At 35.1% G+C, this 27,162-nt stretch overlaps 1 protein-coding gene across 3 annotated transcripts in view; it reads left to right on the forward strand.

Annotated features, from left to right (window-relative positions):
• Nucleotides 1-27,162, forward strand: part of C1H2orf76 (chromosome 1 C2orf76 homolog) — a 65,654-nt gene that overhangs the window by 29,841 nt on the left and 8,651 nt on the right. For all 3 annotated transcript variants that reach the window (XM_063113717.1, XM_063113707.1, XM_063113726.1), the window contains exons 4-5: nt 18,638-18,688; nt 22,190-22,227. In XM_063113717.1, the coding sequence (XP_062969787.1) occupies nt 18,638-18,688; nt 22,190-22,227 (89 nt within the window). The remainder of the gene's footprint in view (nt 1-18,637; nt 18,689-22,189; nt 22,228-27,162) is intronic.

Consider the following 27,162-nt stretch of genomic DNA (forward strand, 5'->3'; position numbering starts at 1 on the left):
GGGTTTCTCACCTCTGTTTTTATTACCGAAGTGCTCCTATCATCAATGTTTGATGAAACATCTAGAATAAGCTTTTATTATTTTAACTGAAGTATAATTTATATATGGTACAATATATAGATCCTAATGTATATTTCCATGAGTTTTGACAAATGTATCAGTTTATGTCCAGCTTAATTTTTTTACTTTGATGTAATTTCATACTCACAGAAAAGCTGAAAAGACAGGACAGGGAATTCCTGGCTGCTCTTCACACAGATTCCCCAAATGTTAATGTTTTGTTATATTTGTTTTATTCCTCTCACTCACTCTTTTCCCTTTCCCTCTCTCACTCTTCTTACCTCCCCAACCCCGTATTTTTTTTCTTTCTGAACCATTTAGAAATATATTGCTGATGTAATTCCCCATTTCCCCTAAATATTTCAGTGTGTATTTCCTAAACACAAGGAATTCTGTTTCTCTGAGACAACCATAGTACAATGATCAAAATCGGGAACTGGACATTGAGTCAATGCTATTATCTGATTTATAGTCCTTGTTGAGATTTTAATTGTACCAATAAGGTCTTTTATAACAAAAGAAAATCTGAGGTCACACGATGCATTCAATTCCTTTAATCTGAAACACTTTCGGAGTCTTTTGTGGTATTTCATCACATTGACAATTTTGCATAGCACAGGCTAATTGTTTTTCAGAATGCCCCTCAGTTGGCTTTGTCTGATGTTTTCTCACGGATTAGATTTAGGTTGTGCCTTTTGGCAGGAAAATTACAGAACTGAGTCATCTCAGTGCATCACGCCAGGAAGAGTCCCAATATGTGGTAACTTTGATCAGTCTGGTTAAGGTGGTGTCTGCCAGGTTCCTTCATTGTAAATTTTATTTTGTGGGGATATAGTCTGAGACTATTTGAATATCATGTTACTTCTAAAACTTTCATCCACTGGTTTAGCATTCTTTGATGATTCTTGCCTAAATCAATTATTATTACGATGATTGGCAAATGGTGATTTTTCTAATTCCATCTTTTATGTGTATTTTTTGACTTTCTACAGCGAGGAAGAATTTTTGTGTACCTCCTTCCCCCATTTATTTAATCATTTGTTTATTTTACTATGAACTCATGGATTCTTACTTCATTCAAAGGGTTATAATTTGTTATTATCATTATTTATTTTGGTGCCGTAATATACCCATTTTGGCCTGTGGGACCCCGTTCAATCTGGCTCCTGCGTTTTTTTTCATGACCCCATCATTCTTTGGGCACTTCCTTACTTTTTGGTATAAGATGTTCCAGACTCATGTTCTTTCCCTGCCCAGCCCTGGAGCCAACCATTTCTCTGAGGAGCTCTGATTCCATTACTGAAGAATGGTGTTGGGAAACCAGGATTTTGGTTTATATATGTGTAGTGTAAATGTGTATAGCTAACTTTAAAAAATGTAGGGACCTCAACATCTCACTTCCTAATTGACTTTGTAAATTTCCTAAATTCTTCTCCCTCACCTTTTTTTTGATCCTGTATAATTTTAGATAGTGTTACTGCCCAGTATTACTTGAGTAAGGAGTAGGCAGAATATATAGATCCATGGAGAAGACAGAGTAGTTAATGTACTTGGTAGTGACTATTTAAAGATTTCATTAAAAAGACATAATTATTCATAAAGTAACTGAATTGGCTTATATAGAGTATAATTTTTATTGCCATGTTCTTAATTATTAGGGAGAAATTGAACCTTTGTATTAAGAGATAATGCTGTAGGGAAGGGAAAATAATTTTTTCTTCAGCCCTCATAAGTTCTTAGTTGGAAGGGACACCTGTAACAAAAGACAGATTAACAAGAATAAAACCCCCAGAAGTTTATTAACATGTATGTATATTTCATATATACATGGGCGAAACCTAGGGAATGAGAAATTTGCAAAGAGGTGGCTTTAAATTCTAGTTTATATGGTTCTTCAACAAAGAACAGTAAATTGTCAGAGAAGAGACAAGACAAAGGAAAAGGATTTTGAATCTCCAAGGGAGGCCGCTAGTGAGAAGGAAAATGAATGGCCCATACAGGATAGTTAGTGAAGCTTGTTAATGTAGATTCCTCTGGTGCTGTCTCCAGACAGATAAGGGTCTAAAGTTGTTTTCAGTGGTTAACCTTTGTTCTCCCTGGTAGAGAGAGGAGCAGGATACCTTTTGTCTTTGTAAATCTATGTGCTGCTTTTAGGCAAACAAAGGGAGGGCACAGAGCTTTGCTTTCCTGCATCTGCTTTTTTTTTTTTCTTTGACGGTAAGGGGATCGCAATCCTCGGCTGAGTGCACCGGCGGCCTGGTTAACAGCACCGCACTCACCCGAGTGAGCCACGGGGCTGGCCCCCTGCATCTGCTTTTTAATTGCCTGTAGCTCAAAACAAGCCTTATGCCAAAAAGGTTTATTTGGGGGTGGCTTATTCTGGTCTCTCACAGTGTCAATCACAGAATGTCCTGCTTTTAAAAAATCATCACCCAAAGCATTTTCAGGCTTTGAAATAAAAACAAATCCCTACATTTTTATTTAAAAAATCTTTATGTGCATTTTGGATAGTATTTCTTAGTGTTGATACAGCAAGTGCTATGATGTGCTTGGTACAGCACAAAATAGGTTCTTGAAGTCCTTGAGTAAAAGGTATATTTTCCAAGCTGCTACAATGGCAGGGGAAGATGTCCTCCAGGGTCACTGTGTTCTTTTCTTCCCAGGTACCATAGAATGCCTTCCCCAGCAGAGCAGTGGTACAGATCACAGCTAGATGTTCAGGCCTGCCTACTTACATCTTTCACCTGGGAGAGTAGTAACGTAACCACTGCCTGTTTCAATTGTGCATGTGGGGAAATGTGTTCCACTGACTAAAAGGTGAACTTTTGGGGAACAGACTTTTTTGAGTTGTGGACACTGTGCCCAAGCCTGTCTTTGTCATCTGATTTGAGGTCCTGTGGTGTTCTGAAAGTTTGGTGGGCCACATAGGTGCCTGTTATGAATTGTGTACATAACAAAGCAAATAGTTTGATAGTGAAGGATTTTTGAGATAATAATAGCTAACATCACTGTGTATCAGGTACTGTGCTAAGAATTTTACCTAGATTATCTCATTTCGTCCTCACAGCATCCCTCTCAAGTAAGGACTATTATTATCCACATCTTACAGGTGAAGAAACTAAGGAAGAGAGGAGTTAAGAAACTTTCCTGAGGTTACATGTCTAGTAAAAAGCAAAGCTGCATGCAAATCAGCCCAGGCAGTTTAATTATAAAACATATATTCTTAAACACGACACTAAATTGCCTCTTTGTTCTTCTCTACTGTCTCACTTGCTAAGTTGGCTTTCTTAAATACGTGGATTCACTCAGTGTCAAAAAAGTCTTCGAATTTAGATCATCTTGCTCTAGTGTTTTGAACCCTGAAACCTAGAAGGGTGGTTTGACGTCATGGCATAGTGAATTTTGTACAGATGGAAATGGTCTTTGTGATGAATGATCTTTTGGGATTGTTTTAGGTGCCTGTTGCCTTTCTATCTGTTTTTTCTTATCACAGTCACTTTTTGCCATTCATGGCTTAACCTAGTCACCTGTTGTAATTGTCTGTATTTTCCCCTGAGGCAATAAGCTTTGGTTAATTTAATTCACTCTTCATTGAAAATCATTGTACTAGAGCATTGTGCCGTTAAAACCTAAAATCATATGGGCCAGCCCGTGGCTCACTCCGGAGAGTGTGGCGCCGGTAGTGCTGAGGCAGTGGGTTCAGATCCTATATAGGGATGGCTGGTGCGCTCACTGGCTGAGCGTGGTGCGGACGACACCATGCCGAGGGTTACGATCCCCTTACCGGTCAGAAGAAGAAAAACAAACAAACAAACAAATGTAAAATCATATAAGTATAATAAATATAAATGTGTGTATTTATAAATAAATATAATGAACCCATTGTTGATATATGGAGAATGAATGTTAATCAGATATTCTGATTACAAAGGTAACATATTATCTTCTATAGATGACTATTTTTCTAGATTCAGAATAGTATACAAACAAATTAGATAGTATAAGACTTTTAATTATTGCTTGATTTGGAAGCATTTCAATAATTCTTGATACTTCAGATTTTGCTTCCAAATGTAAAATTATCCCACATATGAAAAGGAAAAGAGCTGTGGAGGTTTTATCCAGCTTTCCAGTTCAGAATTCCTTCTTTATACCCTGTTAATCCTGGTGTTATGTTACTTTGTAAAGCAGTCTATGCTATTGGGAGAATGCTAGAATAGTTAGAAAGACTTTCTTTATATCTTTTCATCTTTATGTGTTTCTTTATATCTAATACCCCCTTCAGTTTCCCATTAACATCTTTCATTAGTATGTTGTATTTGTTACAATTAACCAATACTGATACATATTGTTAACTAAAGTCCACAGTATATTCACATTTCCTTAGTTTTTACCTAATGTCCTTTTTTTGTTCTAGAATCCCATTCAGGATACCACATTACATTTGGTTGTCATGTCACCTTTGGCTCCTCTTGGCTGTGGCAGACTTTCCTTGTTTTTGATGACTTTGAAGTTTTGAGGAGTACTGGTCAGGTGTATTATAGGATGCTCCAGTACTGGAATTTGTTGGATGTTTTTTTCATGATTAGACTGGAATTATGGGTTTTCGAGAGGAAGATCACAGAGATAAAGTGTCACTTTTATCACATGATTTATGATTGTTGATGTTGACCATGATCATTTGGCTGCAGTCATGTTAGGTTTTGCCATTGCAAAGTTACTCTTTGTTTCCTCCCTTTTCATACAGTGATCTTTGGAAGGAAGTCATGTGTATAGTTCACAATTAAAGGTTGGGGAGTTATGCTACCCTTCCTTTAGGGTGGATGGAATATCTACATAATTTATAGGGATTCTTCTGCATGGCAGATCTTATTTATTATTTTATTAATTTACTCAAATTGTTTTAGCTTTAGCCATTGAGAGCTGTTTCACTTGTCTCCTGTGCCCCTTTGATATATGCCATCTGTGTATGCATGTGTGTGTGCGTGTGCATGTGTGTGTTGGGTACTTTCTTACTTTGTGGCACTATAGAATGCTCCAGGCTCATTTTGTATATTTCCTGTCCCAGGCCTAGAATCAGCCATTTCTCTGAGGGGTCTGATTCCTTTTATTGGAGAATGGTATTAGATACCAAGATCTGGGTGTTCAGTGTGCTCATTTCTCCCGGGGTGTCACTTCTTTTAGGCTCTCTCAGCTGACGGAAAAAAGAAATATATGTTTATATACTAAATTGTGCTTATACACATATCTATAAATATTTTTGTATGTAACCATCTGTATTTATATGTTAAACATGAGTTTATACTGTTTCCAACTCTAATCCATTATCACATGGATCATTCTAGCTTCCTCTCCTTGCTTATCTATAAATTCCCATACCAACAGTGTGAATCCTGGCTCCCACCATCTGCTGTCCATTTACTTAGTTGTTTGATTCCTGTATACATGTATGACAGTGTACCCCCATGGGAAGCAAGTTGATATTAAATAGATTATAGTGCTTATGTGCAGTTCCTTTTGCCTTAGTCTTACAGAATCTATTCATTGCCATAGTTATTTATGTCAGCTCTTTTTTTCTACCCTCTTTGGTAAGATTGTTTCATACATTTGTAATACATCTATATTCTCTTGTCTGGCATTCCTCTGTAAAGAAGCACTCACCTGGTGCCTCTCTGTCTTTGAAAGGAGCAGGGTAATTTTGCAGTAGCAAAGTAATAGCACTTTATCATTTCATCACATAGGGACTATTCCATGAACATGGTATTTAGGTGATGCTTTCTTGTTTGTACTACAAAATGTACTGTAGACTCTCTTGTTTAAATACCTAACTCCATAAATTTGAAATGCAAAATAATACTCTATTTTGTTTGGCTATGACCTATGAAATGAGAGTGCAACAACAAAGAGGGTATGCTAAGGATAGTGGTTACTTCTAGGAAGAGAGAGGTAATGGGACTGGGGAAAGAGAGAAAGGTTTCAACTGTATTCATATTGTTTTATTTAATAAAAAAATAGTAAAGGATATGAAGAGTTATGACAGTGTTAAAATATATATATATTTTTAATGTTTTGTTTTTATTGGTTATGAATATTCATGGGATACAAAGCAAATTGTCACCATTTGTGCCTAAGATTTAATGGCCAGATCCATACTAGCAGCATGTCCATTACCACAAATTGTGATTATACCCCATGTCCCCCACCCAATTATCCCCTCAGTGATACCCGACCTCCCTCCCCATCCCCCTTTCCCCACTCCACTTTGTATCCCTAGGTATGTTCTCTCCCTCTGCAAGTCCAACACACAACTGTGGTCTTTCTTTCCTTTCTTCTTTATCTCTTAGCTCCCACTTATGAGAGGGTACATATGGGATTTATCCCTCTGTGCTTTGCTTATTTCACTCAACATAAGTTTCTCCAAGCTCATTTATGTTGTTGCAAATGGGAGCATTTCATTCTTTTTTATGGCAGAGTAGTATTCCATGGTGTATATATACCACATTTTCCTTACCCAATCATCCATTGATGGACTTTTAGGTTAGTTCCATATCTTGGCTATTGTGAACAGAGCTGCGATGAACATGGGAGTGTAGGTATCCTTTCAACATGATGATTTCCATTCCTTTGGGTATATACCCAGAAGTGTGATTGCTGGATTATATGGAGGATGTATCTGTAGTTGTTTGAGAAGCCTCCATACTGTTTTCATAGTGGTTGTCATAATTTACAGTCCCACCAACAGTGTAGGAGCGTTCCTGTCTCTTCAATCCTTGCAAGCATTCGTTATTCTCATTCTTTTTTTTTTTTTTTTGTGACAGGTAAGGGGATTGCAACCCTTGGCTCGGTTGCCATCTGCACTGCGCTCAGCCAGTGAGCACACCGGCCATCCCTAGATAGGATCTGAACCCGCGGCCTCGGAGCTCCCAGCGCCCCCATGCTTCCAGTGTCGCACTCTCCTGAGTGAGCCACGGGTTCGGCCCTCATTCTTTTTGATTATGGCCAGTCTAACTGGGGTGAGATGATATCTCAATGTGGTTTTAATTTGCATTTCCCTGATGACTAGTGATGTTGAGCATTTTTTCATGTACCTGTTGGCCATTTGTAAATGTCTATTCAGTTCCTTGCCCATTTATTAATTGGGTTATTTGTGGGTTTTTTGCCATGTAATTGCTTGAGTTCCATGTATATTCTGGATATTAGTCCCTTGTTGGATGCATAGTTAGCAAAAATTTTCTCCCACTCTGTAGGTTGTCATTTCACTCTGTTGATTGTTTCCCTTGCTGTGCAGAAGCTTTTTAGTTTGATATAGTCCCATTTGTTTATTTTTTCTTTTGTTGCTTGTGCTTTCAGGCTCATGTTTATAAAGTCTGTGCCCAGACCTAGTTCCTGAAGTGTTTCACCTATATTTTCCCTTAGTAATTTTACAATTTCAGGTCTTATACTTACATCTTTAATCCATTTTGAGTTAATTTTAGTATGTGGTGAGAGGTGCATGTCTAGTTTCATTCTTCGGCATATGAATATCTAAGTTTCCCAGCACCATTTATTGAAGAGGCAGTCTTTTCTCCAATGTATGTTTTTGTTCCCTTTGTCAAATATCAGATGGCTGTAAGCCTGAGGGGTTATTTCTGGGTTCTCTATTCTGCTCCACTGGTTTGAGTGTTGGTTACTGGGTTAAATGAAATTTTTGTTCTCTCCATATTTTTCTAAGGTTTAGATTATTTCATAATTAAAGTAAAAAGCATCTTAATATAGCTTAACCTTAGAATCTTAATATTTGGTAGGATGCCTTATCAGGTTAGAATGTTCGCACATTGTTTTGGTTAATGTCAGGTTTTTGGTATTCTTTGCCCATACAGATTAAGTCATTGAATTAGCTAATTCCTTTTTCTAACCTTAGGTGTTTGTGTTTTCCTAAAAGTCTTCAAATGTAGATCCAGCATCTAATAATTTATTATAAGTTGTACCACTTCTAGTTTTGGATCTATGAGGTTTTACTATGAGGTAAATAATTATTTTATTATCCATTGGTATTTTAATACTTTTCCAGACTTATTGATTTTTGTATGGAAATTTGTTTTAACATTTCAGACCCCTTTGTGGCATTCTAATTGCCAGCAGTATATATATTAAGTTGCCTTATTTTTCTAGTAATTTATTTTTGCACTGATGCCTTTTATGGATACCTAAATGTATGAGTAAAGTTAGCGGTTACTTTCTTCTGAACTTTCCTTTCCAATGATTAAATATTAAATTGATTTTTGCAGCATTTTGCAATCTTAGATTCTTCTGTAAGAGTTTCATTAGGTCCCAAAGTTAAGTGCAAAGGTAAGAAAACATGAAATGAAATGAAAATTCAGTAACAAGTGGGAAATAGTTTCCAAAATATAATAGGTATTTCATAGACTTTTCTTTCAGCCAAGATGATATAACAGGGGACCAGACTTACTCTTCTACTTGAAACAACTAAAAAACTAATCAAAATATATGAAACAATGGTTTTCAGATACTGGACAGTACACAGCGCAAGACAGTGATCCCTGGGATAAGGGGAAACAAATAAGGTGACCCCTGTGGTTGTGTCACCTTCCAGGCCACAGAGCAGGGAGGGGAAATCCAGGTAAAGCCTGGTGGGTTCCATGTGTTTAGGAGTCAGAGCTGGCAGTCTGGAGTGGAGCCTGGAAAGTTCACAGGGCAGAGTACTGGAATAGAGAGGGCTGTACAAAGATAGAGCTCTGAAGATTTGCAGAGCATCTTCGAAGATGTGCAGAGTGTGAGTCTTCAGTTGAATATGAATCACTGCAAGCATGTAAGGAAACTACTGGAAGCCTGGGAAAGATCCATCTAAAAGTAGCACAAGGCAAAATGCTCAGAGCTCATACACAGCTGGGAATAGTTTTTATTCCCACTAGTTGGAGTGGAAACCTTGTTTTTCACAGTTTATCAGGCAGAGTACCCAGAAGGGAATTGCTTCAGTAGGAGGGCAAAATTAGCCCTAGACTAAATTTTTCCCTGGTCCCTCCTAAGAAATTTCAAAAGCAAAACTCAAAAGGATCAAATTGTTCGCAAGTAATTTAACTCAAGAGAGTTTATAGGAATATAAAAATATCCAGCACCCAACAAGATAAAATTCAGTGTCCTGCATCAAATCAGGACTTAACAGGCATACAAAGAAGCAAGAAAATATGACCCATAATGAGCAGAAAAATTCAATCATTTGAAACCAAGCCAGAAATATTGCAGATTTTAGGATTAGTAGACAAGGACAATGAAGCAGTTATCCCTGTATTGCAAGTGTTTAAGAAGGTAGAGGAAAGATTGAGCATGCTAGTGATGGAAGTTATAAAAAAAGACCCAAATTGAGCTTCTAGAAATGAAATATACATTGTGAGAGTGGATATACACGGGATAGGGTTAATATGCAGATTGGGTGCTGCTGAAGAAAAGATTAGTCAACTTGAAAACATAGCAACAAAAATGATCTAAAATGAAACACAATAAGAAAAAAGACTGAAAAATAAATAGAGCAGTAGGGAGGTTTGGGGCTGCTTCCAGTAGCCAAATATGCATGCATTTGGAAGCTACAAAGGAGAGGAGCAGGGACCAGGGAACAAAAGACATATTTGAAGAAATAATGGTTGAAAAATTTCTAAATGTTATAAAAACTATAAACCCACATATCTAAGCAGTTCAACAAACCCAAACCGTTCAACAAATCAAGAGCAAAAGAAACGTGAAAAAAGCTACACCATGGCATACCATAATCAAATTGCTTATAACTGATAATAAAGAGAAAACCTTAAAGATAGCCAAGAAAAAAGAATACATTACATAAAAAGGAACAAAGATAAAAATGATATCAGACTTCTCATCAGAATCAGTACATGCCAGAAAGAAGATAGTGGAACAAATTCTTTAAAGTAGTTAAAAGTAAAAAGTCAAACTAGGATTCTATACCCATCTTTCAGAAAAGAAGGCAAAATAAAGACGTTTTCAGACATAAAAAGGCTGAAAGGGTCTATCACCAGGAGACCTGCACTGTAAGAAATGCTGGAAGACTTTCTTTAGACATAAGGAAAATGATACTAGATAGAAATCTGGATGCACACACAAAAATGTAGAGTCCTGGAAATGGTAAACATGTGGATAAATATAAAAATACTTTTTTTTTCTTATTTAAAAATTATTTTTTTAAAAAGATATTTGACCATCTAAAGAAAACAGTTAACAGTGGGTTGTGGGGTTTGTGGAAAATTTACAGCAATAGCACAAAGGCTAGGAGGAGAGAAATGGAAGATTATTCTATTGTCTGTGAACTATTATAGTATCACATGGATGTAGAGTGATTAATTAAAGATGTTTGCTACAAACCTGAAAGCAATCCTGCCACAAACACACACACAAACACACACACACATACAAAATCTAAGAATTACAGCTGATAAGCCAACAAAAAGGATGAAATGGAGTCATAAAAAATTATCAAATAGTCAATCTAAAGGAAGGTAGAAAGAAGAAATAAAGAACAGATGAACAAATAAAAAACAAATAGCAATATTTAAACCCAGTAATATTATTAATCATATTAAATGTAAATATTAATCATATTAAATGTAAATGGTTATTAATCATACTAAACCCAGTAATATTATTATTCATATTAAATGTAAATGTAAATACCCCAATTAAATGACAGACATACAACAGGAAGTTTCAATTATATACCGCCTACAAGAAATGCACTTTAAATATAAAGGTAAAATCAGTTAAAGGAAAAAGGATGAAAAAGTTATACTATGAATCAAAAGAAAGGTAGAGTGACTGCATTAGTATCAGATGAATTAGGTTTTAGAGCAAAGAATATTACTAGGGATAAAAAAAGTTATTTCGAATGACAAAGGCATCAGTGAATTAAGAGGACGTAATGATTCTAAATGTTGATGTGCCCAGCATTAGAGCTTTAAAATACATGAATTCTGTAGATTGCTTTGGGTAGTATGGACATTTTCACAACATTAGTTCTTCCAATCCATGAGCATGGAATGTCTTTCCATCTTTTTGTGTCCTCTTTAATTTTGTCAGCAATGATTTGTAGGTCTACAGATTCAATGCAATCTCCATCAAATGACTAATGATATTCTTCACAGAAATAGAAAAAACAATCCTAACATTCATATGGAACAACAAAAGATCCCCCAAAGCCAAAGCAATCCTGAACAGAAACTGTAAAACTCCTAGAAGAAAACCTAGGGAGAACACTTCAGGATGTAGGACTGGGCAAAGACTTATGAATAAGACACCAAAAGCACAGGCAACAAAAGGAAAAATAAACAAATGAGATTATATAAAACTAAATAGCTTCTGCACAGTGAAGGAAACAATCAATGGGTGAAAAAACCTATAGAATGGGAGAAAATATTTGCAAACTATGCATCTGACTAGGGGTTAATATCCAGAATATACAAGGAACTCAACAGTAAAAAAAAAACCAAAAAACAAATAATCTTATTGAAAAATGGGGAAAGGAACTGAATAGACATTTCTCAGAGGAAGACATACACATGGCCAATAGGTATATGAAAAAATGCTCAACATCACTAATCATCAGGAAATGAAAATCAAAACCACATTGAGATATCATCTCCCCTCAGGTAGACTGGCTATTACCAAAAAGACAGAGCGTGACAAATGCTGGCAAGGATGCGGAGAAAGGGGAATCCTTCTGTACTGTGGGTGGGACTGTAAATTAGTGAAGCCTTTATGGAAAGCAGTATGGAAGTTTCTCAAACAACTAGAGATACTACCGTATGATCCAGCAATCCCACTAGTGGGTACATACTCAAAGGAATGGAAATCATCATGTAGAAAGGATACCTGTACTCCTATGGTTATCGCAGCTCTATTTACAGTATCCTAGATATGGCACCAACCTATATGTCTATTGATGGATGACTGGATAAGGAATATGTGGTATATGTACACAATGGAATACTACTCAGCCATAAAAATGAATGAAGTTGTGCCATTAGCAGCAACATGGATAAACTTGGGGAAAATTATGTAAAGTGATATTAGCAAGGTACAGAAAGAGAAATACCGCATGTCCTTACTCATAAGTGAGCTAAAAAATAAAGAAAGAAAGAAAGAAAGAAAAAAAGAGACAACAAACAATAATACATTGAACTTTCAGAAGGAGTAAACAAGCAGTTCTGTTGTTAGAGGGGGAAAAGGGGACAGAAGGGGCGTTGGGGAGAAATTGGTTAATGAACACAAAGAATGAGTACGTTTTATAATAACGAATATGACAACTATCCTAACTTGATCATCACATATGGTATACAAATACTAATAGTCAACTCTGTACCCCACAGATATATATAATCAATTATGTTTCAGTAAAAAAAACCCCACATGAAGTCAAAACTGTCATAGAACTGCAAGGAGAAATGGATGGATAGAGCAAGTAGACAGAAAATCAGTAAGGATACAGAGAACCTGAACAACACTACCAACCAAATCGACCAAATTGACATTTATAGAAGCCTGCATCCAACAACAGCAGAATATACACATTCATTTCTAGTGCACATGGAACATTTATCAAGGGAACGTATTCAGAGCTATCAAACAAGTTTCAATAGATTTAAAATGATTTGACTCATACAATGTCTGTGGTCTGGCTGCAGTGGAATTAGATCAGCGATTAATAACAGAAAGATACCTGGAAAATTCCCAAATATTTGGGTCAAAGCATAGATCAAAAGGGAAAGTATATTGAACTGAATGAGAATGAATATACAATGTTTCAATATTGTGTATTTTGAAATGCATGTAATATGTAATTTGTGATGCATGTACTTAGAAGAAAGTTTATAGTACTAATATGCCTAAATTAGAGGCTGCCCAGTTAGTTCAGTTGGTTAGAGTGAGAACCCCAAGGTCAAGTGTTTGAATCCCCATACCAGCCAGCTGCAAAAAAAAAAAAAGAGAGAGAGAGCTTAAATTAAAAAAGAAAAGAAATTTGAGCCTTTACATAGAATCAATCAATAATTTCAGCCTTTACATAGAAACAGAAAAGCAAATTAAATCCAAAATAAGCAGAATAAAAGGTATAATAAAGATCACAGCAGGAAATAGAGTAAACCATAGAGAAAATCAATAACAGCCTAAGTTGGTTCTTTGAGATCAATAAAATTGAGGAAGCCCTAGCTGGACCGATAAGGGAAAAAAAAAAGAGAGAGAGAGAGAAAATATACAAGTTATTAGTATCAAGAGTGAGAGTTGTTACATCACTACAGATTCTCTACAGATATTAAAAGAATAATAAGGGAATATTTTTAACAATTTCATACCAGTCAATACGTTATCCTAGATATGTGGACAAATTCCTTGAAAGACCCAAACTGCCGAAACTCAGTAAAGAAGAAATAAATAACCTGAACAATTCTGTATTTTAAAATGAATTGTAGTTAAAACACATTTTCACAAAGAAAACTCCAGGCCGAGATGGCTTCACTAATAAATCTGCTGTATAATAGAGGAGAAATAATCCCAATTCTATGGAAATTTTTCCAGAAAATTAAAGAGGAGGGGATGTTTCTCAGCTCATTCTCTGAGGCCATTTTTACTCAGATACCAAAATCAAAAAATGTCACTAGAAGAAAATAAAGCTACTAACCAGTCAGTATCCATCATGAATTGGGATGTAAAAATTCTTTGTTTTTGGTTGGGGAGGGTGGCGTCTGGCCAGTATAGGTATCTGAACCCTTGACGTTAGTGTTACCAACACCACACTCTAACCAACTGAGCCAACCGGCCAGCCCTAGGCATGTAAAAATTCTTAACCAAATTTTAGCAAATCAAATACAACAATATTTAAAAGGATAATGCATCACGACCCTGTGGGGTTTGCATGGCTGGCTCCATTAAAAAAAACTGTGTAATTCATCATATCAATGTATTGATTAAGAAAAGAAAACCATATGATTATTTTAATAGAGGAAGACAAAATACAAAATCCATTCCTGCTAAACACTCTTGGCACACTAGGTTAGAAAGGAACTTCCTCTACCTGATTAAGGGTATTTATGAAAAACTGACACCTAACATCATACTTAACGGTAAAAGACTGAGTACTTTTCTCCTAAGATTAGGAACCAGGCGGGGTGTCTGCTCTTCATCACATCTATTCAACATTGCCCTGGAGTTCTAGCTAGTTCATTAAATCAAGAAAAAGAAATAAAAGGCATCCCTATTAGAAAGGAAGAAGTAACACTGTCATTATTCACATGCAACATGATTGTCTATCTAGAAAATCCTACAAAATCTATAAAAAATGCTACCAGAACTAATAAGCTGAACTTAGCAAGTTTGTCGGATACAAGATCATTATATACAAATCAATTGTATTTCCAGTTACTAGCAATATATGATAGTTGCAAACTGAAAAAAAATTTATGGCAGCATCAAAAACATGAAATATTTAGGATACCTTTGATAGATATGTAAGGCTTTTACACTGAAAACTGTAAACATCACTGTGAGAAATTTAAAAAGACCTAAATAAATGGAAAGATAAACTGTGTTCATGGATCACATTGAGTTTTCTAACTCAATACTCTTATGATGCCATGTCTCCTCAAAATGTTGAACAGATTCTGGTCTCAATCAGAATATCAACAGGCTTTTTTTGGCCTTTCAGATAATATCAAGCTTATTCTAAAATTTAAAAGGTTAAGACAAAAGACAAATAGTCAAAACAACTCACAAAAAGAAGAAAGTTGAGGGAATCATGCTACCTGATTTTGTGACTTAATCCTATATAGCTACAGTAATCAATACAGCATGTGTGATACTGGTATATAGATAGACATGTATTAACAGAGTCCAGAAATAGACACGTGTTCAATTGATTTTTGCCCAAGGCATTTTTGAGGAAGGGGTAATCTTTCCAAAAAAGATACTAAGGCAATTTGATAGCCATGCAAATAAATGAACTTCAACTCTTATCTCCTACTGTATACAAAAATAACTCAAAATTGGCTAAGACCTAAATGTAAAAGCTCAAATTATAAAACATCTAGAAGAAAACGCAGGAAAAAATCTTAGAGACTTTGATTTTGGTAAAAATTTCTTAAATACAGCACAATAAGTACAAACAACAAATAAAAAAGTCAGTTGGGGTTCAGCAAAATTAAAAACTCACCTTTCAAAATGCACTGTTAAGAAAACGAAAAGACAAACCAAAGATGTGGAGAAGATATTTGTAGAACATATATCAAACAAGGAACTTGTATCTAGAATAATAATAATAATTGGGAAAAAAAAGCCTCTTATAACTCAGTAATAAGACCTATAACCCAATTAAAAAGTGGGCAAAAGATTTGAACAAACACTTCACCAAGGAAGATATATGGATGGCAAATAAGCACATTAAGTAACACTCATGGTTAGTGTTTAGTGAAATGCAAATTAAAACCACAATGAGATTGCAAAACATACCCACTAGAATGGCTAAAATTAGACTGACCATAGCAGGTTTTGGCTAGGATGTAGAGGAACTGGAACTCTCATACACTAATAATGGGAATGTGAAAAGTCACAACCACTTTGGAAGATGATTTGGCAATTTCTTAAAAGTTATATGTATATCTGCCATACATACGATCCAGCCATTCCTTTTCTTGGTGGAATGAAAGAATATGTCTGCAAGAAATGACAGTAAATGTCCACATATGAATATTTGTAGCTTTATTTGTAGTAGTGCAAAATGGCCTTTTGCATAAGTAGGGTGTTTATTCTTTTTCTCTTCCTTCTCAAGTGTTTTTATGTGTATTTCCACTAACACACTTATCTCACCAGAATGAGTTATCTGGTCTGTCTTTCTGCCACCGCAGAAGATAACCGCTTTAGTTCTCAGCCTCCTCAGTACAGCAGAATGGCAGTCAGAGCTCTCATCCCAGCTCGTGACACCTTGAGCTGACCAGCTTCCTTCCTGAGCCTCAGTGTTCTCGACTGCCAGTTGAAGGGATTAAATTATACTTACTCATTCATGAATATTTTTGAGCACATGCCACGTACCACGCACTATTTTAGCTGTTGACATCACAATGAAGAAAATTGGCTGTGGTCCCTGCCCTCACGGAACCAGTATTTGTTAACCTGTTATGTGCTGGACACTGTCCTAGGTTTTAAGAAGACAGCCCATCATGTCTTAATCTAAAGGAATTTATGAGTTAATAGGGAATACAGACAAAAATAAGTAAAGAAACAAAACAGTAATTGTAGAAAATGTTGTGAAGGAAACTGTCAGAGGAGACCTCTCCTTTAGGTAAGGTTGGCAGGGGAGGCCGCTTTGTGGAGGTGACACTTAAGTTGAAATCTAGGAGAAGGAAGAGAAAAGGTGCTTGTATTTGTCTTGGTCATGGTCTCTTTTCTCAAGTCTATACTGTACCTAAAACTGATTTGAATTCTTCCATTGTAGGTGTCTCTAAATGATGATAGCTTCATGAAGCCATCTTCAGGGGTTTTTATTGTCTTAATTCAGGAAATATAAATGGCAGTACCTTAAATGAATTTGATTCCCCTTTCTGTTTAGTAGATGTTTCTTTGGCCCATAAGTCGTAAGTGAGAGAGAAACAAGAAGGATAAAATGAAGTAGGTGTTCTCTGGTGAGCCCAAGCCAGAGGGTTCAAATTGGTGCCTGGTCGGCAAATCCCACCTCCAGAAAGGTTTCCTTTGGCTTATGGTGTTTTAAAAGTTGGGGAATTTCACCTAAAAACCCAGTCTTTTAGAATTGCCATTTAAATCTGCAGGTGTGGCCACTCCAGGCCCACATCCCTACAGCACTGTGGTCAATCAGAGCTGAATGGCAGAGCATCCTCTGGATGGGTCATGTGCCCTCGGGTCTCTCAGCTCCCTCTAGTTTGACCTGCTTCACTCACCTGTTATTACCTCTCTGGCCTGTGTAAATTTGTTTTACTAAGAATCGTCTCAGAAGGTTTTTGTTTTGTGTTTAAATATCTACGCCTGGGACCAGCCTACTGCAAGTCTGATCCACTTGTGCTGGGTTGGGTGACTCTGGTGTGCAAGCCACACTTGTAAAGCGACAGCACTGGCTGTGAACATCCCTGTGCTACAGAATTCACCATGCAGCATGCGCTCTCAGGAGCAGGGACTTCTCTTGGTAACTGCTTGTTTTCCCTGTTCCTGGAATACCTGGTAATAGGCACTTCAGATGTGTGTAACATAAATGAAAATGTTATATTTTAATTTTGGTATACATTTGACCTCTAAAAGGCAGAATACTTAAAAAAATACATTTCAGAAATCAGATGTATGGGGTTTTTTTTTTGTTTGTTTGTTTAGGTTTCTTAACTAAATAACACATTTATGTGGGGGTTTTTTTGTTTTGTTTTTTTCCTAAAAGATGACTGGTAAGGGGATCTTAACCCTTGACTTGGTGTTATCAGCACCATACTCTCCCAAGTGAGCCACGGGCTGGCCCATTCGTGTGGTTTTAAGATCAAAACATAAAAAGGAATACAGTGAAAAGTCTCCTTTTCCACTTCTGTTCCCTGTCTGACCCGTGAACCATGCCTTCCCCACACAAGTATATGCAAATTCAAACATATATTCTTATTTTATCCCCTTTTTACTAGAAAGCCATTACTAAATATAATCTCCTTAAACCTCTTTACCCTTGATATATCTTGAAGATCTTATATTAGTAGAGAGCATCCATCTTTTTTCTTTTTTTTTTTTTTGGTTGAAAAATAGGTTTCATTGTTTGGACGTATTATAATTTATTTAACAAGTACCTCATTGGAGGATGTGGATTTTCCTAAGCATTTGCTACTGTGAATAGTGCTGCTGTTGGTACTCATGTGTATGTAATTTCATACACACACGTGTGTATGTGTGTGCAGAGTATATCTCTGTGATAAATTCCTGAAGTGGAATGACTAGGTCAAGGAATATATATATGCATATGTAATTTTGATATATATTACCAAACTGCTCTCTGTAGGGATTATACCATAATATGTTATTAATTAAAATTAATACTTGTATTTGCAATACGTTTTAAAAAGAATGCTTACTCTGTATTGTTTTGTTTTCTTTGCTGAGTGAAGGAGTTATTTTGCATTTTATCTGAATTTTGATAAGAGTGATAAGACTGTTCCAGATCATTGGTTCCCACTAGTGGCCAAAGACCATCAAGGGATTTTCAGATTCATATGCTAAACAGATATCAACTGTATAGAAAATAAATAATGCCTCACACATGCATATTACATATTTCAAATGTACATAGGTACTATTGTATTTAATAAAATACCAGTTCTTTTAATGGTGTTACTGAATTCTTAGTTAATGATAGCTCAGTGTCTTATTGATGGTTTCATTGTTTTAGATGACCCTTGTATTGTGATGGTGTGTTAGCTTCATTTTGTGTTCTATCAGGTCTTTTAAGGTAACTTAGTCTGTAGATACAGGAGAACAGAACCAAAAGACAATGTATATACTGTGAATGTCTATTTGAATATTTTGTAATAAAACAGTCTTTCTCTTATAGATATCCCTTTAAGGACGAGACTGCCACCACCATTCAGAAATTATACATATGGTAACCAATTTTTCTTCTTCAAAACGTATATTATATAATTTTTCATTAGTTTTTGTTGATGTGGATTTAAATTTGGCTTTCAAAAATGAATTTACTATCTGTAAATAAAAATAGGAATCCTAGTATATTGTTAAAGTCAATTATGATAGTGTAGAGAAGTGGCATATTTGTGAGGAATAGCATATTTGGCAAAACGGTATCTAAAACATAATCAGCAAAGGAAAAATTATTGAAGACTAAGAATTAAAAGAAGAGATTCAACATTTTAAGTGCCAATAACTTGAGCGTATTATGTAGTAGTTTTATACGTTGCCATTGGTGATTTTAAAATGTAGCAATAAGGCAAGAAGCTTGATGTCATTATTCAGTATAAAGATGGTACAGTTGTTAACCTTCAGTGTAGTGAGACTCATCAAACTGAAATCTGAGACTTCACTCGAAAGTTATGATGCACCTAATAAATATTTCTATTAGTTGGTGCAGACATTTTAAAGTATAAATTTTTTATTACCATAGATCACTTTTCGGAGTGGCTTTTCATTCTGTTCCCATTTGATAGAGCAACTTATGACCTAAAATCCTTTGAAGTCACAATCTTCACCGTGCGTATGCATTTTAATATCCAGAGACTAATTGTAAGGTCATAAAGGGTAGTCAAGCAGAAGTTGAAGGCACTGAGTGGAAAGTACTTTGATTTATTGGACTTAAAGAATTTACATACTCAATATTGAATAAGAGAAAGGAATAAACAGCATGATTAAGGTAAATATGAAACTTCTCGATTGTGGCTTTCATGGCTTTCAAAGTATAATGCTTTGAAATATAACCTTAAACTTGAATCAACATACAGATGCCATTTCAAATTAGAATAGTTACATATGATTTCCCTTTTTGCATGGGATGTGCCTGTGTGCATGTGTATATGTCTATATACAAACATGTTCCATGTAAGTTATTTGAAAATTTTAAGTAATGAAAGCATCAGAATATCTGGGTTGCTAAGCACATTGTAGTAGATAATGTACGTTTTATACTATTCCATCTTATTAGCACCCTTTTGTCCTAGTATTTCTATACTATTCAGATGAATTGGCAGAAAAAGTGAATACATTAGTTTGTGAAGAAATTATAGAATGACTAGAGTTTTGATAGACTTCAAATGGCTTCGTCTGAGTTTGGCTCTTTAACCATCTACTGCTTTGTGTTGAACAAGAAAGACTGAAGTGTTACTTTTTCACCTGTCATTGTCATCCAGTAGTTCTACATCATGGTCTACAGGAATAGAACATTGCATTGGATGTTGGGGAGTGGGAAGAGTGCAGAGTCAGGTTTCAGTTTTGCTCGTTACTGTCTCTCTGTCCTTGGGCAAAGGGCTGGCTTTCTCTGCCAGGAGAGTCTGATATTTCTCAGAGCCCCTCCTCCCATTTGGTTGGCATCTATATCTATTGTTGATTTACCACTCATGCTACTTATTTTTTAAATCTTTATTGCCTAGACATTGTGCATGGGAGCACACATAAATGGTGGTGGTGGTACAGAGTGGGACTGCTAAACCCTATCTTTCATAAGGCTCTGTGAGATGAGATTAAATAATGCATGTGCCAACACGTTAAATATTTCACACACACACACACAAATATATATATAGATATATCTATCTATCTATCTATCTATCTATCTATCTATCTATCTATCTATTTATTTATTTATTTATTTATTTTTAAGAGGCTGCTTTCCTCAAGGAATTTGCATTAAGGGAACAATACTCATAGATGTTGTTTTGGTAATAATGAGGATTATTTTAAAGAAGTAAAAACAAATGAAGTAGATTATTCAACAGAGAAAGGGACATTAATACATCTTTTGCTAGCTTGTCATTTCTCCTTTCCTACCTTCTCAGGTCTCACCAATTTCTGTGAAAGAGAGAAATCTGGTGAAAATTTCTGTTCAGATCATTTCTTTTTCTGCTAAAAAATGTAGCCTTTTTATTGTGGATTTGCTTAACCTATTAGAGCAAAGTTATTTCTAATTTAAAGGCTAATAAACAAAATATACAGAACACGATTAATACCTAGTAAGATGAAACCAGTTTTGCAGGTTGATTGTGACAGACTGTAAACTTTTGTTAAAAAAATTACTATTGGCTTCTCTAACTTGTCTCAAATAATATGTGATATCTATTTATGGTGAAAAAAAAGAGTATAATAGGTAACTTAGAAAAATAGATAATCCAGAAGTCACATTTGCTTATTTTCTTATGTACATCATAAGCTTATTTTTTTAGCAATTGTGGCATATTTATATTCCTAATGTGCATATTTTACTTGGATTAGATTTATTTTTATTTATTAGGAATATGGAGTTACAGTCCAAGGATTTATGCTGACCTTCTATTAAAAATTCCAATAGATAATTGAAAGTTGAATACTTAAAATAATGGGTAATTCAGAGGATAACTAGATAGGCACCCTATTCTATATTTTGAGAACATAGTTAAATCAAAGTCTGTTTTTTAAATAGATGCTTTCATTTCATATCATTTTGGAATTCCTTGTTACAGCATGATTGATAGAAAATGAATTTTAGTTTAAGGTTGAGAGTTTGTTCAGATATAATAATACATTTTAATCATAATGCATTACTTAAATGGTTAAATAAAACTGATTGAAGAATTGCAAACTTCCTGAATTTCAACCTGTTGATGAATGGCTAGGTCTGTTATATAATTAAGGGCTAATTATTGCAGTGTTAGGATTTTACCTAAGTGTGGAGAAATTACTTATTGGAAAAGCACAGTGTAGCCTGACTTCAAGATAAACAGATTAAAGAATGAAGGTGGGTTTGAATAAAGTGGATTAGATGGTGTGAGCATGTGCAATATTTGAAAACCAGGAGGCAGATATTGTATTCTTTGGGTATTAACAGGCTTGCTCAGATCGCCAGTGATCCTTGATAGTGTTTGAATTCTGAGGCCAGTAATGCCTTTTTAGTATGAGCATTTGACCTCCTGTCACCATATCTATTGAGAGATTAGTAGATTTTTAAAAACCGTTTTTGTTAATGTCTGTCTTGATTTAAGACTATTCTAAAAAATATTATTTACTAGTCCTGGCCTTTAGTAACTCCAAAAAGCAGGATAGAGTAATGTGATTTACCTGTATTCTATTGGAAGAGAAAATGAGCTGTACTGACTTCAGGTTCTGGCACACACGTCTATGTGTGTGTCAAAGACCAATGCTTTAAAGTATCTTTGTACTTTCATCTTTAATTTTAGTGATTTGCAAAAGTAATTTTCTTTTTACTGTGTACCAGAGTTTTAAGTGAATTTGGGCCTAAGGCAAGGACTTAAATCTCTAAATTTCATTTTTTTGTTTGTTTTTGGCGGCTGGCCGGTACAAATTTCTCAATTTCATAGCCATCACCCTCCATTCTTATTTTAATAATTTGAAAAGAGATTTTAGAATAATCTGTACAAAAAGGCAACTTGCTTTTTTCTTTCAGATAAACTAAAGATTATTCATCAAGCACATAAATCAAAGGTATGTTCCATATGTATAGTATCTGGTGCATGGCAAGTAATCAATGTTGGCTGAATTGGTGAATAAGAAAATGAATACGTGAATGTCTAAAATATTTTCCAGTATAATAAATCTTTTTTATTTTGTAGATACGCTTTCTACAGCCTCACTTTTCCATTAATGAAAAAAAGAAGCTGTCATATCCCTGTAGTAGTAGATCCTTTTAAAAAGTATTAATTGGAAAAAAAAAAAGCATAACATATATTAGTTCTCAAGCCCATATTTAACATAAAATAAGCATAAAACTTGTTAAATTCAGGTTACATATAAGGGAAACCACTTATCTGGAGACTCAGTCTCTTTGATTTTCTTAATTCTGCACCAGAAGAAGAGGGCTAGAAGCAGATCCAGATGATTTACTTGTTCTGATTTGACTCTTGCTGTGTGTAAGAGAAGGCCGAGGACTGTGATTCTTGGGAACGAACCTAGTTCCCCAGAGGGCATGGCCTGCAGTCCTAAAGTTGTCTCACCTTCTCCAGAGGGAGCTGTTTATCTATGTGTTTATCGTGTGTTTGCATTTCTGTTTTCTTACTTTTTAGAGTAATGTTGCTATGAAGCCACAATCAATGATTTGCGACTCCTACAGAGTAAAGTTATCTTTTTTTGTTAATATCAATGGCCTTGCACAGACTCCTCATTAAAGCAGTGATCTTACTCTATTATATGAACTACTCGGGGTTAAAGGACTGTATCTTATCCTTCATATCTGCAATACCTAGCACAATGCCTGGTCCCTCGTAGTTTTTCCATAACAATTTTTGAATGAAGTATTTATTTGTGAATTCATTTCATTTCATTCTCTTTTCTAGTCATAGATGCAGTCCATAAACTCAATCAGATTTCAAATAAATATATTCCTCAGATCACAAAGAAAATGGTATGAGCGTATGTCTATTGACTGTGGATTAGTAACTTTATTTATTTTACTTTTTAAATTATTTTTGTGGCTTAAAACAATACACACTTATTCTCTTACTGTTTTGAAGGCCAGAAATCTGAAATCTGTTTCACTGGGCTAAAGTCAAAGTGTTGGCAGGGCTGGTTCCTTCTAGTAACTTTATTTTTTTATAGCAAGGATTGTATATGCAAATTTGACAGTATCCATTGTCACATGCCTCAGAATGTCATGTTTATATGTGTCTCGGGCTGAGGTGTGGAATCTGCTCTTTTTATGGGCTAGAATGTTCTGCCACTGTGTCTGGCCACATGCTTCATCCATTTCTCTTCTCCAGGCCTGGAGTGTTTTCAACCTGGTTCCTAAAATGTGGAGAACAGGAAGTGTGGTCCTATTTTACAGGGGGAAAAATATATAAATATATTATAAAAATATAAATATAAAATAAAGGTAGAATGAAACGATATGTTCTTGGAAAAGCCTGTAAAGAGAAGTATGTAGTGTCCTCCATTCTTTGTTGCATGTTTTACATTGGTAGGCTTGTTCTTATGCTCATGTTTCCTAAAAGGAGTAATTAGTACATTATTCCATTATCCTAGTTATGACCTAGTTCATCATGTTCAAATAATTAGTATTATTACATTTAAAAAATCAGGAAATTCTTTTGTAGTTGAAATTTTAAAAAAAAACCTTAGAAAAACCCTTACTTATATTTAAAGCAGATGTTCTACCCTGGCATGTTCTAGTTGTAAAATTAGGGTTTTTTTTTTTCCATTTGAACAATGTATTTGTTTAAGGGGGGATTCCCAAAACAAATTAAGTCACTTAGAATGTTTCCGAAATCTGGCTTTATAAACTTTCATCTAAACCATAACAATTCTAGTTAAGTACAGAATATATACCCCAGAGATAATTCTGCCCATTTCCACTTCAACTTTTATAAGGAGAGGGTTCAATATAGTTATATAGATATAGTTTTAAAACTTCAGAAAAACTTAATTCACATATCCCCACTCTTGCCTTATCCAGCTCTGAGATATTTTTCTCATTTCCAAGTGATTGTTGTCCTTTCATCTTCTCTTCCTCATCTGCGGGGCCTGTAGCATCCCTGGCCCAGCCTGTTAGTTTTCCAGCCCAGCTATAATTTTAATTTCCTTCCTCAGCCAAAGGGAGAGACTTCCAAATAAACCCTTGTATCTTAATCAGCTCTTCATGAAAGGCATTTTTCCCCATTTTCCCAGTTTTCTGGGTTTTAGAGACTTTCCTAATTGCAATTACCAGGTGTCCTAAAATTTCTTCCCATCACTACAATAAAAAGGCTATCTGGATACCTTCCCACCAGAGCCTCCTGTTGACTATGAAGTAAGTGTTTGTTGAAGTGAATGAATCAATAGCACAGTGAAAGTAATTACCATTATATGACTGTGGTTATCAAGAAAATGTGTGTGTGTGTGTCTATTATGGATTGTAATCAGTAGGGTATTTATAAAGTCAGAATAATTTCTATTAAAAAGACTTGAAATAAAACCTTTAATTTCTATCTAATGTTTTGTGAGTTTGGAAACCAGATAGCTGTCCTTGTTAAAAGTATTTAAAAGGAAGAAGTCATACCTTGGAATAAACTTCATAAGAAATGTGCAGAGTCTTTAAGAAGAAAACCTTAAAATGCTACTGTCCTTCCCCGCCTCCATCACACACACACTTGGAAATATGAATCTAAAGTCTGTGATTAATTCTCCAGACTTATTGATGTGAACTCTTCTTAAGATCTGTGTGTTTTATTATGTGAAATTCTACTGCAATTTAACAAAAAAGTAAAATCTAAATATGAGGGATCCAAAATAAGACTTACATAGAAATGCTCAGGATATTTTAGATGGGAAGATGCAACAGCATGAAGATGTCATTCCTCTGTCACCTAATTTATGAATTTAATGCCACCCCAGTAAAATACTAACAACAGTTGTATAAACTAAAGAAGCTAGTTATAAAATTAATATGTAAAAAAATAATCAAGAATAGTCAAGATAATTCTGGAAAAAAAGAGAAATGAGGGTAACTAGCCCTAACATATATTAAGACATAGTATAAAACTATGGTAATTAAAACATTGTGGTACTGTCACATGAACTGGTAGTTTAATGGCACAGAATTAAATCCAAAAATTGACCCCAATATATATGGGAATTTAGTATATAGTAAATATGGTATTTCAGACCTATGGAGAAAAGATGGAGGAGTCAATAAATGGTATTGGGACAACTGGATAGATATCTAGAAAACAGTTAAGTTGAATCCATATCTTTTTTTTTTAATGCCAGAATAAATACCATTGGATTAATGACTTAAATTAAAAATTAAACTCATAAGTGAGTATAGAGATGAAACAGATTGAACATGAACTGATAATTTATTTGTTCAAGTTTGGTGATGGGAATGGGGCAGGGGGTTTATTACACTATTCTGTATATATTGTATGTTTGAAATTCTCAACAATTAAAAGTATTGAAAATCAAATTTATAAAAATATTTGAAGAAAACATGGAATTTAAAAAATAATCTTGGAGTGAAGAAGATCTTTCTAAGTATGATAGAAAACTGACAAACCATAAAAGAGTGATACATTTTACTTCATTCATTAACTTATTTATTCAACAATTTATTTCGTACCTTCTATTTTTTTTTAAAGAAACAGTGTAAGAAAAATCGATGAACAAATGAAAAGTGGGAGGAAGTTTTCTAACTTATAGAAAAGACAATTTCCTTAGTATGTAAAGATATTCTGCAACTCAATTAGATAAATTATCCTACAACTCCATTAAAAAACAGCAAATATTCACAGCTTTAGTCAAAATAAATAACAACTTGGCTGGCCGGTTGGCTCAGTTGGTTAGAGCAAGGTCAAGAGTTTGAATCCCTGTACTAGACAGCTGCCAAAAAAAGAAATAAAGAAATGAATACAAATTAAGAGTACATTTAACCCACATTTGTCAGATTGGCAAAAATCAAGGTTTTGATAACACACTGTATTGGCAAGGTTATAGGGAAACTGGTACCCCCAGTGATTGGTGGCATTAGTGTAAATTGGTACTGCTTCTCTGGAGAGTTATTTGGTAACATCTGTCAAAATAAAAGTTGTACATAACTCTCTGACCCAACAATTCTACTTCTAGGAATTTATCTTACAGATATAATTTGTACATATGCAATATGATATATGTATAAGGATATTCATTTCAGGATGATTTATGGTAGCAAGAGATTGGAAACAACCTAAATGTCATGTCCATCAATAGGAACTGAGCATGTGTGTGTCCCTTCAAGGAAATATGCCACAGCCTTGATAAATTATGAGACAGCTCTTATTGATGTAGAATGATTTTAAACTATATTTTTAAGAGAAAAAAGTTTTTAGAACACAGCATATAATATGTGACTACTTGTTTGAAAAAGTTGAGAGACACATGTCTGCCTGCATTACATGTGCAGACACAGTCTCCGGAAGGGTGCACAGGAATGAGTACAAGTTCTCCGGAGGAGAACTAGGTAGCTGGTAGATAGGGGTTGGGAAGAGACTTACTTTTCACTCTCTATCCATAGGTACTTTGAAAATTTTGTATCGTGAGTACTATTATCTGTTCTAAAATGATTGTTTAAAATGAAGTTTGTTCTTTTAATTTGTGTGCTCTGGAATTCAAGCTCCTGTGCTGTCTAGTGAATGAAGTCCATGAACCGTGGAACATAGCTTTAGGCATAGGGGGTTTCTATTTTGGCTGCTGAAAGCCCTTCCTGTTGGCTCTCTGTCTCAGCCATATTCTAGAAATAGAATATATTACTGAACAGCTGCATTCTTGTTGACAAGTGGTACTATGTGCCTAACTAGTGGTCACCTCTATGTGCTATTCAGGAGCAGATATCAACTCCAAATTTTCTCCTATATTCCTGATGTCTAACTGGATTGCAGATATCATTGGAGGGCAAACTTACCTACTCCCACAAGT

Source organism: Cynocephalus volans, chromosome 1 (assembly GCF_027409185.1).
Source record: "Cynocephalus volans isolate mCynVol1 chromosome 1, mCynVol1.pri, whole genome shotgun sequence".
Lineage (NCBI taxonomy): Eukaryota > Metazoa > Chordata > Mammalia > Dermoptera > Cynocephalidae > Cynocephalus > Cynocephalus volans.